The 18,564-nt window shown below is 52.3% G+C and overlaps 1 protein-coding gene across 7 annotated transcripts in view; it reads left to right on the top strand.

The window, feature by feature from the left end:
- LOC311611040 (galectin-9-like) overlaps positions 1-16,934 on the top strand; it is a 47,048-nt gene extending 30,114 nt beyond the window's left edge. For 2 of the 7 annotated variants that reach the window (XM_084862754.1, XM_084862759.1), the window contains exons 6-12: positions 10,988-11,083; positions 12,739-12,774; positions 13,253-13,303; positions 13,587-13,628; positions 14,537-14,676; positions 14,802-14,964; positions 16,178-16,934. In XM_084862754.1, coding sequence (XP_084718880.1) covers positions 10,988-11,083; positions 12,739-12,774; positions 13,253-13,303; positions 13,587-13,628; positions 14,537-14,676; positions 14,802-14,964; positions 16,178-16,324 — 675 coding nt within the window. In that variant the 3' untranslated portion in view covers positions 16,325-16,934. Of the gene's footprint in view, positions 1-1,494; positions 1,606-5,282; positions 5,375-8,883; positions 9,086-9,859; positions 9,971-10,987; positions 11,084-12,738; positions 12,775-13,252; positions 13,304-13,586; positions 13,629-14,536; positions 14,677-14,801; positions 14,965-16,177 lie in introns of all 7 variants that reach the window. The other 5 variants (XM_084862760.1, XM_084862757.1, XM_084862761.1 and 2 more) reach the window with 5 other exon arrangements.
- Positions 16,935-18,564: the final 1,630 nt, after the last annotated feature.

The following is an 18,564-nucleotide window of genomic DNA, read 5'->3' as shown; positions in this document are numbered from 1 at the left end:
TCTCTCTCTCTCTCTCCCCACCCCCTCTATCTCTATCTCTCACTCCTTTCCTCTCTAAAATTAAAAAATAGCCGAAACCGGTTTGGCTCAATGGATAGAGCGTCGGCTTGGGGACTGAAAGGCCCGGGTTCGATTCCGGTCAAGGGCATGTACCTTGGTTGCGGGCATATCCCCAGTATGTGGTGTGCAAGAGGCAGCTGATCGATGACTCTCTCTCATCGATGTTTCTAACTCTCTATCTCTCCTCCCTTCTTCTCTGTACAAAATCAATAAAATATATTAAAAAAATAATAAATAAATAAAATTAAATATATATATATCAATCATTGGGTGAGAATAAAACAAACAAAAACCCCAACCGGGGCTTTGGTGTCAGACAAAAAGGACGCCTGTCAGATTACAGGTGCCAGACACACCCGTCCACCCCACAGTCACCCTCTCTCCGGAGACCCAGTGATTTCCAGCAGTCAGGAGTGACCTCCGTCTTCCTCCAAAGTGTGTCAGGAGGGTCGCACAGCCTGGCTGTTTCACTGACTAGCTGAATACTGTTGTGGGGTCGAACCCTGGGTTCAAAAAGAGACCACTGGAGGCTGATGATTGATTAAAAAAGCAGGCAAGGATTTATTGAACTGGCCAGGACGGCCACAAGAGCACCACACACAGGTGACCACACACATGACCCCACCGTTTCAGGTGTACTCAGTCCTTTTAAAAGTCCAAATCACAAGAATTTTTCTTAGTTCTAAATTCTAAATTCTAAAGGCTGGGAACAGCCCGCAGGGTCGTTTCCAGCCATATCCTGCTGGACTTTGGAGTGTGGCCCTATCTTGCAATAGCAGATAGTACAAAACAGAGCTGAGTGGTTAATCTCTAAAGGTTATCTCAGTTTCTACTCCTGAAGCTACTGAGTTAGTGGAAAACAGTCTCCTGTGGTCCTGGCCCACAGGCACAGGAAAACTGCCTTAGCCTCCAGGCCTCAATCTGGAAGCTCAGGCAACTCCCCTATGTTGAAGCAAGTAAGCGAGTGCCAAAGCCAGAATAGCAGGGTCAAAATTCAAACAGCAGTTTTTACCTAAGTATGGTTGCTACCATACTTCAAATTCCTAATAAGTGAAGTGACCTACAGCTTCATGGTAAAGACCCTTGTACCCAGAGCCATTAAGTGACGAAGGAACAACCTGAAGAGTAAACATAGCCGCACCTCCACCTCTCGCGGTTTATCTGAATGCTTTTTTAAATTTAGTTTTGTAATGCCATAAAATTAGTATCTGGACGGTTTTCAGATATATTTTTCCTTGATTTCAGAGAGGAAGGGAGAGGGAGCTGGAAGCATCAAGGTCACTGGTGTGGGAGTATCTACTTACCTGTTCCAGAGTCCCATCCTCACCTTTTCCCCCAGCATGTCAACATTCCCTTTCTCTAGACCCACTTCCTCTTGCTACTGGCTCCTCCCCATTGAATAAGAGCCAAGTAGCTTTGGTTTCTGTTTCACAGTGAAGTCCTCCCCAGTGCAGACAACTGCCTGGCTGTGTGAGGAGCAGCCGTGACCACAGAGGTGGTGGAGAGATGGCCCCCAGCAGCGTCCCGCTTTCCTTCATGAACCCAGTGAGTTCCAGGCTGTGGGCACAGGCGATGCTGCAGGGCTGACTGGCTGCCTTTCAGGGAAGCCGCGCTGGGTCTCCTAGAAAACCAGACTGGGGTGGCAGAGGGGGTATGGGGGGCTGACATGTCCAATGGGGCAATCCTGAGACATCCCTTTGCAAAGATGGTGCTAAGCTCCCTCTGGGCGCCTGACCTGTCCTGGGTGCTGAGGGCAGGAGGGCACTGGGCAGCACTGGAAGAGTGGGCTCTGTTGGAGTGAAAGGGGAAGTCAGCAGGACTTCCGGGGAGCCCAGCAGTCAGGTCTGGGCACTGACTTAGGAGATGGCCTCCCTGGGTTCAGCCGTTTCCTAGCCAGGTGACCTCAGGCGAGCTGTTGTTAGCTCTCTGGGCCTCAGTTTCCACATCTGTAAAATAGGGGTAATCCTTGAGCCGCCTCCCAGGATTGGGGTGAGGATGGAGGTAGCATATCTAGGGTATGTGAATGGTGCCTGGCACGCAGTGGGGCTGTAGAAGTGTGGAACATGGCTTGGATTCTGGGGGCAGCAGGGAAGACCTGTGAGGGGTGTCTGCTCCCTGGGGGTGAGTTAACAGGGCAGGTCCAGGGTGTGTGCAGAGGGGCCCTCAGAGGAGTGAGGGAGGAGGGGGCTGCCCTGCAGTGTGGGATGCAAAGGGCAGCCTTTCCATTGTTTGGCCACATGTATGGGCCCTGTCTGGGTGGCCAGGTTTAAAGCCTCTGAGCTTTATTATTCCCACGCCATCCATGAGAACCTGAGACTCAGAGACGTTGAGGCCACTTACCAGATGTCCCAGATGGTGGGGAAGGAGGGTGCCTTGTTTACCCCAAAGGGGAGGTGCCCACAGGGGGAACAGTCATGGGGGAAGGCAGGCAGGTGCCAGCCCAGCTTCAAGAGGTCACTGTGCCCTGGACCGCCCCGTGGAAGCCTCTCCCAGCCTCGGCAAACAGTTTCCTGAGAGCTGGGAGGTGGATGACAGGGCCGTTCCTGGGTGGGGCGGGTTGTCAGCACAGCGCTGAGGGGGAAGCTGCCTGGGTCTCACACTCTAACTGCCCTGGGTAGGGGCCCTGGCATGGTCCTCGGTTAACCTTGAAAGGCTCTGCAGGTGCAGCTGCAGAAAGTAGGCCAGACCCCGTTGCTGCCTTAAGTGTGTGTGGGGAACGTGTGTGTGTGTGGTGGGTGGGGGGAGGCTCAGGGTCAGAAGTTGTCCCCTTAGGCTCATTGTCTGTCAGATCGGGGATCCCAGACCTCCTTTAGGCCCTGACACTTTCTTCTCATGGCGACTGATTAGTACTTTTCTATCCTTGGGTCCAAAAGCTACCAGTAATTATACAAATCAGAGGGCAGTCCCAAAGGGCAGCAGAGTTCAAACAGGGCCTTGGTGCCCTGGCAGGTGGCTCTTTTAGTTGGAGTGTCGTCCTGATCACCAAAAGATTGTGGAATTGGTCCTCTATCGGGGTGCATTTCAGAGGCAACGAATCTCTCTCACTCTCTCTCTTCCTCTATAAAATTAAAAACCATATCATTGGGTGAGGATAAAACAAACAAACAAACAAAAATCCAACCAGGGCTTTGGTGTCAGACAGAAAGGACGGTGGGTGGAGTCCCTACAGGCGCCAGACACACCCAGTCACTCTCCCCGGGTGACCCAGTGGTTTCCAGCAGTCAGCATTGGCCTCCCTCTTCCTCCAAAGTGTGCCAGAAACACTGCACCAGGCTGTTCCGCTGACCAGCTGACCTCCATGAGGGTCTGCGTCAGGGGCCTCACCCCCATTCCTTGCCCAAACCCCGCGGGCCACATCTGGCCAAGCCTCCTCAGAGGCCAGGGTGGAAGCTGGAACCACACGCAGGACAAGACTCGCTGTTTGGTTGGGGAAGCCCTCAGAGAGCCAGGAGCCAGGATGTCTCTGCTTCATCCTGAGAAGCAGCCTGTGTGGGGCTTCACACATGGGTGCTGGGATCCACAGCCCACTCTATCACGGACCCGCTGGGTGGCTTTGGGCACGTTACCAGACCTTCTGTGCTCATCTGTAGGGGTGGCCCTGACAATGGCCATGGCTGTTGCCAGGATAGCTAGGAACAGCCAGGGAAATGGGCCCCAGAAGCACCTCAGAACCCTTGGGGCAGCAGCCTCAGTTTCCATACCTGTATGGGAGGCTGAAAGGCTCCCACAGGCCCTGCAGTGAGCCCCGCGGGCCAGCTGTGGCTGCATGCCCGCTGGGGACACTGGGCCTCCAGGAGGCTGCGCACCCTCTGGCCGGTGGCCTGGCTCTGCTCTCTGACCCTCCAGAGAGGAAGAGGAGGGAAGAGTCCTCAGCCTGCAGGCCTGGCCGGGAGCTGAGGGGGAGCTCTGACCCAGCAGAGGGTTAATCCATCTAAATTAATGAATTCGTCCTGATTAGAGCTGAGAGGATGCTGTCCCTTTAGATGAGAGAGTTGATGTCTATTTTGTCATAGTTTCTGTCAATCCCTATTGTCCCCCACCTGACAATCTCCCTCATACACACCACCTGTCTGGCTCTTATACGCATTTCATTTTTGTAGGGAGTTGGCTAAAAGGAGAAGTTAGAGAAGACATTAAATACTAGAAAAATGTGATGGTTGACTAAGTGCTACAAGTAATCTCCTAGGTTAATGCAGGTTAAGAGCACATCAGATCAAAGGCATCCTGGGAGTTAGCTTAAAAGTCAAGAAGAAACCAATTTTGGAATTTTGCTCAGAGAGACCAAGAGAGACGGGGGTGGTAGAGACACCTACTATGTGCCAGTCCCTTCCCCAGCCCTTTTCTCACTAAATCATGGATTTTACACAGAAGGTAAGATTTATCCCTATGTTACAGATGAGGAAACTGAGGCAAAAGGGGCCACATAAGCTTCCTGAGGTCACTCAGGAAACGAGCAGCAGAATGAGGCTCCAAACCTGGGCAATGCCTGGCTCTGAAACGATGCAAGCCTCACCATAACCATTGTTCCTTCCAAGTGGCCCGGGAAGGGCATGTGACAAAGTGGGCTCTATGGGGCCTGGGAGGCATGCAGACACCTCACTAGGACCTCGGAGGTTGCCCAGGGCCTGGGGAGGGACTGGGGAGCAGGAGCAGGAGAGGAGGCTGCCCCGAGGTTACAGAGCATCCAGGACCAGGTGCTACCTGAGGTGGCTAGGAGGGCAAAGGTCACGGTCACACTGTTCTATGGTGGGTGTGCAGGAGGCTGCCTTCTTCTTGGCCTTCACAGGGGAGCAGAAGGTTTATCCTTTGGGATAAGCTGCTGGCCTCCTTGGTCCCTTGGTTTTCTGAGTCTTCAACCAGGACCCTGGGCCTTTGCTAGCAGCCCCTCTCACTACCCTGATTCCTCCCCCTTTCAGGGTCATGTTCATGGTACTTCCTTCTCTGGAAAGCTGCTACTTCCCCTTAAGAGAGATCAGCTCTGGGTTATGTCGTCTCAGAGCCCAGAGGCCTCCTTATCTTAGAAGGAACATGTAAGTCCCCAGATTCAGGTCTAATTCCTCACAGGCAGGGACATCCATGAGCCTGAGACTCCATATGCCCAATTCACAGCTGCATCGGGCCCCTGGGACATTGCTTGACACACCAGGCCAGCCACTCGGAAGTGCCGGAGGGATTGGACAGAAGGAGCAGGACCCTAACTGACTGCCTTCTTCTCCCTGCAGGTTGTGCCCTTCTCTAGGGCCACACAAGGGGGCCTCCAGTGTGGACATCAGATCACTGTCAAAGGGGTGTTTCTTCAGTCCTGTGGAACCAGGTACCTGGAAGTGTTGTTTCTCTCCAGCCTTGACCCTTAGCGAAATGTCTACTGTCTGCTCAGGGTGGCTCACCCGACACTCTCCGAACTGACTGTGCCTGGCTCAGAGGATGCTGGCTGTGTAGGGCCTGGCCCCTGCCAACACTGCATGGTACCCCTGCCCTCTGCCAGTAGAATCTGACACCATTAACACAGACTCCCCATCGACACAGGGAGAGCGGGCACTCATAGGCTAAGGCCAGCCCCAGGGCAGATCATGAGCTAGGGTTGAATTTTGCACAGGAAGACCCAGAGATGCAAAATGATGCCTCCTTTACTTCCCAAAATGGCCTTCATTCACGTCGAAGCCCTCACTTGGTGGATGTGGAAATCTTTTTTTATCTATATCTTTTTTAATTTAAAATATTTATCGCTTTAAGTATTACATGTGTCTCCTTTCCCTCCCATTGACCTCTCCCTAGCCACTCCTACACCCCTGCACATGCCTTCACCACCCCCCCCCATTGTCTGTGTGCATTGGTTATGCTTGTATGCACACATACAAGTCCTTTGGTTGATCTCTTACCCCCCTCCCTCATCATCCCCTGTGTTCCCTCTGAGGTTTGACGGTCTAATCGATGCTTCTATGTCTCTGGATCTATTTTTGTTCATGAGTTTATGTTCATTATATTCCACAAATGAGTCAGATCATGTGATATTTATCTTTCTCTAACTGGCTTATTTTGCTTAGCATAATGCTCTCCAGGTCCATTCATGCTATTGCAAATGCTAAGAGTTCTTTCTTTTTTACTGCAGCACAGTTTTCCATTGTGTAGATGTACCAAAGTTTTCTAATCCACTCAACTGCTGACGGGCACTTAGGCTGTTTCCAAATCTTAGCTATTATAAATTGTGCTTCTATGAACATAGGGGTGCATATATCCTTCTGATTGGTGTTTCTGATTTCTTGGGATACATTCCTAGAAGTGGGATTATGGGGTCAAATGGGAGTTCCATTTTTAATGTTTTGAGGAAACTCCATACTGTTTTCCACAGTGGCTGTGTCAGTCTGCATTCCCAGCAGCAGTGCAGGAGGGTTCCTTTTTCCCTACACCCTCACCAGCACTTGTTGTTTGTTGATTTGTTGATAGACATTCTGACATGTGTGAGATAGTATCTCATTGTTGTTTTGATTTGCATCTTCCTGATGATTAGTGACTTTGAGCATGTTTTCATATGTCTTTTGGCCTTCTGTATATCTTGTTTTGGAAAGTGTCTATTTAGGTCCTTTGCCATTTTTTTGACTGGATTGTTTATCTTCCTTCTGTTAAGCTGTAAGAGTTCTCTATAAATTTTGGAGATTAAACCCTTATTGGATATAACATTGGCAAATGTGTTCTCCCATGCAGTGGGCTTTCTTGTTGTTTTGCTGATGGTTTCTTTTGCTGTGCAGAAGCTTTTTATTTTGATGTAGTCCCATTTGTTTATTAAAAAGTCTTTTTGTTTAGAGTATTACAGATGTTACTCTTCCCCTTCCCCCCATATTGCCACCCTCCATCCAGTCCCCCACCCCCAGGCCTTCACCACTCTATTGTTTGTGTCCATAGTTAATGCATATATGCATATAAGGTCTTTGGCTAACTTCTTCCTAATCCTTCTCTGAGATTCATCAGTTTGTTCCCTGTTTCCATGCCTCTGATTCTATTTTATTCACCAGTTTATTTTGTTTATTAGATTTCTTGTCATTTATTTCGAATTTTAGATTTTGATATTAGATTTTTGGTGACTATATACTTATTTCCATTTCATGGTTTATATTATTTTTATATTTTTTTCGTCTTCTTAAAGAAAGCCTTCAACATTTCATGTAATACTGGTTTGTTGGTGATGAACTCCTTTAGCTTTTTCTTGTCTGAGAAGCTCTTATTCTGATCTTCAATTCTAAGTGATAGCTTTGATGGGTAAAGTAATCTTGGTTGTATTTAAAATATTTAAATTTGCCATCCAATGTAATTTTTTAGAAATATATTTGTATTGATTTTAGAAGGGAAAGAGAGAGAAGAGAGAGAGATAGAAACATCAATGATGAGAGAGAATCATTGATCGGCTGCTTCCTGCATGCTCCCTATGGAGGACTGACTCACAACCCAGGCATGTGCCCTTGACTCAAATGGAAACCAGGAACCTTCAGTCTCCAGGCCAATGCTTTATCCACTGAACCAAACTCCCTAATGCTCAAATTTAATTTGATCTCTTTCTGTTTCAAGTTCCTTCCTGGAAAATACAAAGTCATTTCAAAATTCAAACATCTCAGCACTGTTTCCCACCCAAGAGGGGACTTTGGGGAACAGGGAAGAGCTTGTACATTTTCTCAGAGGCTGGAGAGCCCTCTAATTCTCAAGCAGGCCTGTCTGCCCTCTGCTGAGGTCCAGGTGGTGTGGAGGTGTGGGGCTCTTGCCTGGTTTGGGTGGGGCTCTGCAGGAATTGAGTAGAATGTCTATCTAGGGTCACCTCTGGGCTTGGTTCAGAGCCTGGCCCTGTGGGGGTGCAGAAGACAGGAAAGCGGGTGGGGGCTTCCATGAGTGCTGTGCATTAGTTGGGGACACCAGAATGACCCCAAGAAGCAGGCTATGAACCATGCTCATGCTGAGCTGGGGGAAGGCAGGAGTAGACAGTGACTCCTGGGATTGGGACTGGTTTTAGGACAGGTGACATTTATCGCGCCCCTTTCGTGAGCCTGGCTCCTTGGGAAGGTTCTTTTGTTCTAATTCCTCACCTTAGAGCCATAGCTACCCCTAAAGGAAGTTTTGAAGGTGAGAGCTTCCTTCTGAGAAAGAAATTAAAATTTATTTTTGTGGAGACTTCCTGAACACCTCATTGATCAACCCCAAAGGAAGAAAGGAAGCCCTGCCCTGGGTGCTTTCATTACAGGGTAGTGTTTTCCAGGTCACCTCCAGAAACTAACAGTATGAGTTGGGGTCGGGGTGGGACACACACCAACCTCTGATGAGGGACAGACACACCTATAAGAAGTTCTCCTGCCTGGAGAGCCCATATCCATCTCATGCCTCCCCACTCAGACACCGTCTTTGTAGGTAAATTCCATCAATGTCACATGTTCTCTCCATTTGTTCTCTTCCTTCCCAATTGAGCAGTCGTGGGCTGGCCTCTAGCCAGTGCCGCTGGGCATGAGAGGCTCTTGCTTCTGGGCAAATTCCTGGATTTGTATCTTCAAACAAATGTGATATCAGTTTCCAAGACCTATGCTTCCTGAGGCTAGAGTCCACATTGATCTTTACCCAGTTCCTGCTTAAAGTCACACTGCAAAGGGCAAAATGCAATAATTACACAAAACACACTAAGCTCACGTTAGGTAAACACAAAGGAAGGCAGCAAAGTGGGGTGGGTGCACACCTGCCTCACAGGTTGTAGGCAAGTTCCCAGGCACACATGGAAGTCAGAGGTCCCGGGCCCTCCTGCTCCTGCCTTTGTCCGTAAACCAGAACACTGTCTGATTTCCGTCCACCTAGGTTTGCTGTGAACTTTCAGACCGGCTTCAGTGACAATGACATTGCCTTCCACTTCAACCCTCGGTTTGAAGAAGGCGGGTATGTGGTCTATAACACCAAGCAGAAAAAATGGTCTAAGAAGGAGGAGAGAACGATGATAAATCCCTTCCAGGTGGGAATTCCTTTTGAGATCAGCTTCCTGGTGGAGAACTCCTGTTTCCAGGTGAGCAGGATTCTCCTCTCTCCCTCCCACTGCCTGTCCCCCTGCCCTTTGAAGCCTGGAGAAAAACCTGTAAATAATGACCCAAGCAATGCCATTATAGAGATCAGAGGAGGTTACACACCTGCACCTGCACCTACACAGCACCTGTTGCTTCTGTTACCAGGAAATAAGAGCTGATAAGTCCCCACCTGCTCTTTGGCCTCGGGTCCAGGTGACTTCCATACTCTGCTGCAGCCTTGTCCGCTCCAGGTCCCTGACAGCACCTGTTTGTGGTGATGCTGTGGCAGCCCTTCTGCAGGCCCAGGGGTGGCTCAGGGCTGCGGGTGGAGTCATTGCTCTTGCAGGCAGAGCAGTGCTGCTGGGCTGGGGGAGAGGATGGCTGTGTCTGTGCTTCTCTGTGTGAAGGGCGCTCCCAGGCCCTCAGTGTGCAACCTGAGGCCCCCTCTCCTCTGCTCCCAGGAGCACTTTATGCCCATTGAAATGCGCACATTGAAATGGCATCCCTGGTGAGCTGAGAAAGACACACCCACAGCAATAATCAAACAAGAACTCAGAAGCCAAAACTAGAGCCAAGTGGTGACTGGGTTTGGCTTCATTTGGGATCACATGTGTGTTCCTTACCAGGTGCAGCTCTGAAGGCTGGGCCCCCACCTACAGGGGGTGGAGGTGAAAACTGGACAGGCTTTAATTTCTGGAAGCAGGGGTCCTAGTGTTCCGGTGTGCTCCCCGCCCTGGTCTGGGACTCTCTCCTGATATATGCGCTCCTGTTGGCAGGTGATGGTGAACGGAAAGGAGTTTACGAAGTACACTCACCGCGTGCCCTTCCACCGCGTGGACACCATCTCCTTCACCGGTGGTGTGGAGGTGACATGGATGAGCATTGAGGTTAGACTGTCCATCTAGCACTTGTCCCACTGTCTGGGTGGAGGGGCCAGTCTAGCTATGCCTAGGCCCTGTTGGGTGGGTCCAAAAGTTCCAGCCAATCTCTCACTCAGGTGACCCTAGGACACAACTTTGGCTCCCCCATTCCAGTCTTCCTGTGACATTGTCTCTGTCCAGAGAAGCTGCCTCAGCCTACCTGACTCCTTTCTCTCTTGCCTGTCCCTCTACTTCACCCTGGTTAGGAGGCCATGTGGTTCCAGAAAGAACCCAGCTTGGGAATAAAACTCATTCTAGCTCAGATCCCAGCACTGCCATTGTCACCAGCTGTGGGATCTCAGACAAGTGAGTCTGCCTCTCCCAGCCTCAGTTTCCTCATCTGTGCAAGGGGCCTAGTTACAGCCTCCCCAGGAGGTACTGTGTGGGCACAATGATGGATACATGTCAGAGGTCATGAAATGTCCCTCATGGGCTCACACCAGGGTCTACTGGACCCTCTCTGTTAATTCCCATTTTTTGAATGTATTGCCAACATCTACAAGGTTAAGAGCCGGTGTGCATTGTGGAGCTGAGTGCTGGTGATGGCTGCACCATAGTGTGAAGGTACTGAATGGCCCTCCACTGTGCTCCTGAAAATGGTGAAGGTGGTAAATGTTATGTGCACTTTAGCAAACATTTTCCAGGTCAAGTGTTATCACATGGAAATCTGAATGTCTCACTTTTTGTGAAAACAGGGAAGATTGGGTAGGCCTGGCCCACATTCCTACAGGGTCCCAGGTGTCTGGATTAGAGATGTTATTTCCACTTTGGTGTTTGAGTGTGCTCCTGAGATGGGAAAGGCACACAGTAGGCCTGCAACAAATATGAGCTCCTCTCTCTTTGGTCCCATCTCTTACTGTCTCCCTTTCACATACTCTGTCCTGCCTGCCTGGCTTTCTCCCTCTCCTCTCGGCCCCTGCCTTTCCACTCCTCCTTGGCTCATTAAAGCTGCTCTTCACTCCATGTCACCTTTTGTTTGAACAGGACACCCGTGCAGTCCCTTTCCAGAAGATAATCTCTGAGATGCAATCCTACCCCAGTCCCTGTGGCTCGCCTGAGTCCGAAGAGCAGAAACCAAAAGTGAGTTGACCATGGACACCTGGGAGGCTGAGCAGTCAGCAGGAAGGACAGGGGTCTGAGAGAGAGACTACTTCCAGCCGCAGGCAGCAGGGCATCTAAGCCCCATCATGTGCACCCAAGGTTCCCTATCTCCAAGCACCAGGCACCCAGGCCCGGGACCTGGGAGGCGTTCTTGGTCCTTCCCTTCCTTTCTTAATATCCCTCCAGTGCACCAACGCCTCTCCTTCCTGAAGCCACTGCCTTGGTCCAGGCCATCTGACCCATCCCTCTTTCTCTCCTCACACCCACCAACTGCCACAGTGACCTTCCCATAAGCACATTTTATCTCATTCTCTTCCTGCTCAAATCTCTTGGAGGCCCCAGACTCAAATAAAGCTCCAACTCCCAAGCTGGATGTGCAGAATCCTCCTCAGTCTTGCCCCACTCACCTCCTGGCCTCCCACCTCATGCACGAAGACCTTCCTTCAGCCTCCACTGCTCTCTCCAGGCTCCTTCTGGCCACCACTCTTTTGCATCTGCTGTCCTGGGGCCAAAAGGACCCTTTGCCACCTCACCCCAGCCAACCCCTAACTGCCCTTCAATGCTCTGCTTCAATGTGGTTCCTCAGGGCATCTTTCCTGCCTGGCAGTTTGCTGGATGCCCCAGCCCTTCCTTGACCTGATGGACTTTTAACAGCTCTGTGCACTCCAGTCACCATGTCCAGTTATAACTGTATTTACATGTCTGTCTTGGTCACTATATCTGCTCTTTCACCCAAACCATAAGCTTGGGGTTGAGACTTGCCCCTTTGTGTATCCCCAGCACTGTGCCCAGTACCTGGAGTGCAGTGGGGACTGGATCAATGAAGGAGGGGTGTGGTTTGCACAGTCAGTAGAAGGGGAGACCAGTCAGGGAAAGCAGACCAGTCTGCTGGGTGGGGAGGGGCCAGGGCAAGAAGAGGAGCAGGGCCTGGCCCTTCCTTGGCCACTTGAGCAGTGGGGGAAGGGGCAAGGGTGCCTCCCTACCCAGCTTCCTGTGGCCCATCACACTGCAGGGTGGGCCCCTGCCACCTGCCACACTGGCCTTAGGATGGTGGAGCTCCTGGGAGCCTTTGCAGGGCAGCCTGACTTTGGCCTTGGCCTTGGAAGGACAGGTTTGCTGATACACCCAGACCCAACTGGCTACCATTTTATATTTGATTGCTTGCTACCAGGACAGGCTTGGGGAAGGTGCTTAACCTCTCTGAGCCTGTTCTCCCACTTAGCAAAAGAGAAGCTAAGGATGCCTCCCTCATAAAGCACTGAAGCCAGAGCTTGACACATAGTAGGTCTCACGAAATACTAGTTTTCACTCTCCTGGTGAAATAGGACACGGCTAGTAATTGTTTTGCCTCTGGGAGCTGAGGTGAGCTGTATGTCCTATGTCAGACACATCCTTCTGGCTCACTAGAGGAGCCTGTGGGATGTCCCCTCTCCGCCTGCCCCTCCCTGTTTTTAACCACAGTTACCTGGGATGGTGGGTGAGCATCTGGGCACCACAGGCTCAGGGCGGCTTGCTTGGGAGCAGGAAGGAAGCGCGCATGGGTCTGGGAGGCATTTCTGACCACCGTTTCAGCTGTCATCTCCCCGTCCAGTGGCACCAATATTAACCACCATTTTTATTTTTCTCCCCTTCAGCCTCCAAGTTATTGGCAGGCCACCGGGACTTCCATTGTAAGTTTCATGCTTTCTGTTTGGAAACTCTTCATTTTGGTTCTTCCTGTGGGTTAAAAGGAGGAGGCAGGGCCAGGCATTAGTTCTCTGCCACAGGGCGACTGGCACAGCTGAGGCCAGACCCTTGGGCCACCCTCCTGACCTGGATGGGGGTAGGGATGGGGTGGGGATTTAAAGTGGGGAAGGGTGGTTGGCTGGGCTGATGAATTGGGAAACAAGCTGAATTGCCCAAGCCCCTGCTATTCTGTGGACACGATGGCCCGCATTTACTTCTTCCTGCAAAGTGAAACTATGCTAGAGAAACTCCCCTGGGAAGGAAGATGGCCACCAGGCAGTTTTCAGAGTCTGGTCTTGGCTACTGAGAGGGTTCCCCACCTGCAGCTGCTGGGAGGGGGTGTGTTAAGTAGTTCCCTCTGGTGGCAAGTGGCGGTGTTGGCGCTGATGAGAGCATGTGAAAAACCCCATTTCTTTCTTCCAGACACCAACTGTCATCCACACAGTGCAGAGCACCCCTGGACAGATGTTCGCTGTAAGTCTGCAAGCTCCATCAGCACACAACCCGCTCCCTCCCACTGGTATAAGTTGGCGGGGAGCCCTGGAGATAGGGGAGCTGCCTGTGGAGGGGCTGAGGGCAGGTGGCCATGATGGGGGCTGGGACAGTGGCAGGAAGTTGCACCAAGGCTGACAGGAGAGGGAAGGTGAATGGGAGAATCCAGGGGCGGAAGCCTCACACTGGAGCATCCTCTCTAGAGTGCTTGGGGGCCTGGGTGCGGTGTGACCCCACCCTGAATTTCCTGGTCTCTTTTCAACAGAATCCCGTAATGCCCTCGCCGGCGTACTCCAGCCCCAGCTATGTAAGTGATTTCTCAGGGAGGGCATGGTTCCGTTTGTGCAGGGCAGCGGGGGAGGCGAGGGCAGCTCACAAAGGTAAAAGCTGCCATTTGGTGAGCTGAGGTTCTTCAAACATCCGGGAAACTAGAAGATGGTTGTAAGGAACTTTCACCTTCCAAAGTGCCCCTTTGTCACAAGCACATTATACGGCCTCTTCTCAGCCCGAGTATCCTTTTGTGTCCAGCCAAGTTCTTTTCGTGGCAGTTTAGTTACTTACTGATTTTTATTCCTCACCCGAGGATATTATTCCACTGACTTTTAGACAGAGAGAAATATTGATATGAGAGAAACATCGATTGGTTGCCTCCTTCACATGACATGACCAGGTCCCAAGCTGGGGAGGAGCCTGCAACCAAGGTTCACGCCCTTGACCAGAATCAAACCTGGGACCCTTCAGACTAAAGGCCGATGGATGCTCTATCCAGTGCGACAAAATGGCTGGGACTTTTCGTGCCAGTTGAAGCTCATAAATTTGAGGAACACTGGGAAGGTTTCCTCATTTGCTAACCAAGTAAAGCTATCACGACTTTTTTTTGTTGTTGTTGTTGTTAAATTTATTTATTTTTTAAAATATATTTTTATTGATTTCAGAGGAAAGGAGGAGAGATAAAAACATCAATGATGAGAGAGAATCATTGATAAGCTGCCTCCTGCAGGCCCTCTACTGGGGATCGAGCCACAACCTGGGCATGTGTCCTTGACCAGAATCAAACCTGGGACCCTTCTGTCTGCAGGCCGACTCTCTATCCATTGAGCCAAACCAGTTAGGGCTCTCAAGACTCTTTCTTGAAAATATATGACGCTCGCATACACTTGACAAACTCAGGTGACAGTCCAAATTCATGGACATTGCAGAGAGTTCCCCCAACAGCGGTTGCCTCTCAGGCTGATGCTGGCTGACGTGCCCCTCTCCTCCCGACAGCCAATACCGTTCTTCACCAGCATCCCGGGGGGGCTGTCCCCCTCCAAGAGCATCACCATTTCGGGCACCGTCCTGCCCACTGCTCAGAGGTAAGCCTGCGCTCTCGGAGAGGACAGATACCCCGAGGTGATCCTGCCCCCCCCCCCCCCAGCGCTGGGAGGGGCTGGGGCCCAGCGCCCAGTGGGCAGAGATCCAGGTGAGCTGCCCACTCCAGGTTCCACATCAACCTGCGCTGCGGGAATGACATCGCCTTCCACATGAACCCCCGTTTCGATGAGAATGCCCTGGTCCGCAATACGCAGACCAACAACTGTTGGGGGCCTGAGGAGCGTGGCCTGACCCGGAATATGCCCTTCGTCCGAGGCCAGGGCTTCTTGGTAAGGTGCCCAGCCTGGAGCTCCAGGGGCTCTGAAGGGGCAAACGAAGCAGGGGGTGAGGGTGGAGGGTGACTGGGGGCCCTTTGAACAAGACGGGGGCTGAGGCCTCTTGGATGAGGGTTGGGCCCAACAAGTTATTGTTATTATGGTTTTCCTATTGCTGCCCCATGTAAAATAGGGGGTGGATCTGCTGTTTACAGAGGGGAAAACTCTTAGGTTCTTTGTCTGAGGTCACACAGCCAATAAGTGCCAGAGGGAACCCACGAGTGAGGTCATTCATTTATTCACTCACTCAGTCACTCAAGAACTATTTGTCAGCTCTGTCATCCAGGCCCACTTGGGGCAGGAAGGAGCCCAGGTGTTGGAGGGGAGCAGTCAAGCAGCCAGACCACGTCCTGCCTGGAAGTTTACAGTTTTGTGGGGGAGGGTCATCGCAACAGGTGCTGTGTCCAAGCAACAGAGAATAAAGGGGTACAGTGAGGCCTGGACAGGGACCCCGCTGCCTTAGATGGGGACAGCTCTCAGAGGCCACAGTGCACTGGAGACCTCAGTGACAGAAGGAGTTCACCCCACAAGGATCTGAGTTTCCCAGCAGCTATTATTGCAGAAGGGAGAGTCCTGGGCCGTGCCTGTCCATGAACCAAGGGGGTGGTGAGGCTGGAGGCCAGGATCACAGAGCAGGCATGCTCAGCCCTGATTACAGACCCCCTGGAGAGCTTAAAAAATAAATAAATTCCTGGCGGAAGTGGAGGTCAGAGCACTCTGGTGTGCAGGGTACTAGGAAAATGGAGGGCACAAGCCAGACTCCCTGTCCCTAAAGGCTTAGGGCCCAGAGGGAGAGGGAAGATGGGAGAGGGAAACATGACCTGAGGGGGCGCCTGACTTGACTAGAAAAGGGTCAGGCTGCCAAAGGCAGGGAAGGCTTGCCAGAGGGGGTGAGTCCCGGAGGGGGAAGATCAGCTATCCATGTGGGCAGGTGTGCGGACTGCAGAGCCTGGGGAAGGGCACTCTCTGCCAGGGGAACAGATATGGGGAAGGACAGGAAGAAGGACATGTTGATGAAGAGGGAATCCTTCAGGGTGACTGCCCTGCAGGTGAGGGGCGGGCTTCATTCACTCTTGAGGAAGGCAAGCAGGAGCTGGTGGATGCCAGCCTGCATCCAGGTTTGAGGGCCTTCCAAGCGGAGTGCAAATGACGCGGCCCATCTGTCCAGGTGTGGATCATGTGTGAAGGTCACTGCCTCAAGGTGGCTGTGGACGGTCAGCACCTGTTTGACTACAACCACCGCCTGACTAACCTGCCCGCCATCAACAACCTGGAGGTGGGAGGCGATGTCCAGCTGACCCTGGTGCAGACATAGGCGGGGTTCCGGCCTGGGACCTCGAGCTGGAGCACGCTGCTGTCTGCATTTGCTCTTCCCTGCACCTTCCCTGTCCCTGCCCCAGCCCTCGCCCTCCCAGCCCTTCCTGGATCTGGGGCTTTACTGGAGAGACCAGGCCCTTGTCTGCCCTGCTTCTGGCTGCAGCCATCCTGGAGTGGAGAAGGCAGCTTGTGTGGACTGCTTTCCTGTGACTGGGTCTCCAGCTGTCCAAATCCCACCATCTGAGGATGGGGGGAGGGGTCAGTGCAGGCTGAAGCCCATGTGCAGTCCCCTCAGCAGAAAGGGAGCATCCTGGGCCTTCCCAAGCTCCCAAGCCGGGCCTACCCCTCATCTATCTCTTGGCCCCATCCTCACCCTCCATTCCAGTCCCCCTCAGGCTCCACCACCACCGGGTCACTCCCCTGGGAGGCTGTCTCCTCAGTCCCTCCTCTTTCTCCAACTTTTAACCTTTCCTTGCACCCTGTACCAACCCTTCTCCTGATAGACACCTGCTGGTCTCCACCAACTGACAACACCTTTTCCAGCTGGATGCCCCCCCTTTCCCAGTGTCCTTCAAATAAAGAGAGAGAACACTCGGGGTTGGCACATATGCACAGTGTGATTGTGGTTTATTCAATGTGTTTGCACACATGTTGGTGTCTGGCATCAGAGTGTTTCTGGCCAAGGAGAGAGGGTGGAGGACCTGATTCATTTGTGCTCTCAGTGTGTCCCCCCAAATGCCACAAGGTGTGGGAGAAAGCAGCCGGCCTAGTGCTCTTCCCTTAGCGAGAGACTTACATTTGGTGAATGCTACGTACTTTCTCCAGGTTTAGAAGCAGCGTCACTCTGCACAGGAGCATGTTAGAGGCTCTGCAAGTCTTATCGTAAAGCAGCTTGTCAGCCTTTGTTTACCTGAGCAACCAGACCTGGCTGCACGGTCAGGCCTCTGACAGCCCCTCCAGCTCTGGCCTCTGCCACCTCTAGGATTCCTTAGACGTTCATGACTGTGCTGAACTTGTCTCCACTGGTCCTGGCTCCCCTGGCCCGGGCCCCTGACCTACATCCCTCGCCCACACCCCGGCTGCCATACCTTCTAGAAATATTCCTCGATCCACTCACTACTCAGGCTCAGCCTGGCAGCCACCAGCTGCTTCAGTGTGTGGGCCACATCCCGGGCCATGCGCACATCCCCACACACATAGAGGTGGCCTTGCTCCTGGTGCAGCACATGGAGCACCTGGTCGGCCAGCTGCTGCCGAAGGCTGTCTTGAACGTAGACCTGAAAGCAGAGGAGATGGTGAGTCCAGGCCCCTGCTGCCTGATAGGGAGGGCAGCCAAGCATGCAGTCAGGCCTGCTGGCCATCGGGAGGTGGTGATGGGGTGCCATGGGCTGCAGCTGAGCATTCTCCCAGGCAGGACTTTGCACAGGGACCAGGCTCAGCATGTGTAGGTAAACTGGAACTCTGCTCAGGACACAGCTGGGCTGGGCCTGGAGAGATGAATGTTGGCCACAGCCCTGCCCTTGAGGAGCTGGTGGTCCAGTGGGTCCTGGATGTTCTCTGCATTCCCCATGCTTCCAAGAGGCACCAATCAAGCCACTTGTCCTGCCCAGGCTCTGAGGCCCACCTGCCTACACCCCAGAAAGGGATTCTCTCAGTGCAGACTGCCTGTGGGCTCTCCGCTGGAATGCAGAGCAGGGCACACAGCCCTGGCTCCCTAGTGACATTCAAGTCCAGAAGTCAATCCAATTCCCAGTGATGGGGCACGGAGCACTGGCTCTAGGAAGATCCCTCATAGGCTAAGTTCATTTGGAGGCGCCAAAAGTCTACCCAACTCCCTAAGCACAAGGGGTCATGGTGGACCTAGTGGCCATCCTCCAGCCTGGCTGCGGTTGTGCATAGAGCCTGTCTGGACCACCTCTTCTCGTGCAGTTGTGTATCTGGGAGAGGACATTTGGCTGGCTGTACCCCAGGGATTAACCCACCCTGTGGCCCTGACTTAGTGCTGAAGGTCTCAGGGCCTGTCTCTTCTTCTGGAAGAGAAAATGTAAGAGCTTCCCAGCATCGCTCTTTCAGTGTAGCTGCCTACATTTTAGAGCTGAGCAGATGAGGGCTCAGAGATGTAAGGGGGTGTGTGTGGGGAGCCAGGGAATTCACCATAGTCTGTGCTTTTAATGCTCCTCCCACTGCATGGACAGTTGCCCCATTACCTTGGGCTGGCCAGGCAGGCAAGAATAGGCT

Source organism: Pipistrellus hanaki (assembly GCF_964339955.1).
Source record: "Pipistrellus hanaki genome assembly, chromosome: 16".
In the NCBI taxonomy this organism is placed as follows: domain Eukaryota; kingdom Metazoa; phylum Chordata; class Mammalia; order Chiroptera; family Vespertilionidae; genus Pipistrellus; species Pipistrellus hanaki.
The sequence above is the reverse complement of the archived record's forward strand: the minus strand, read 5'-3'. Positions and strand labels throughout refer to the sequence as shown.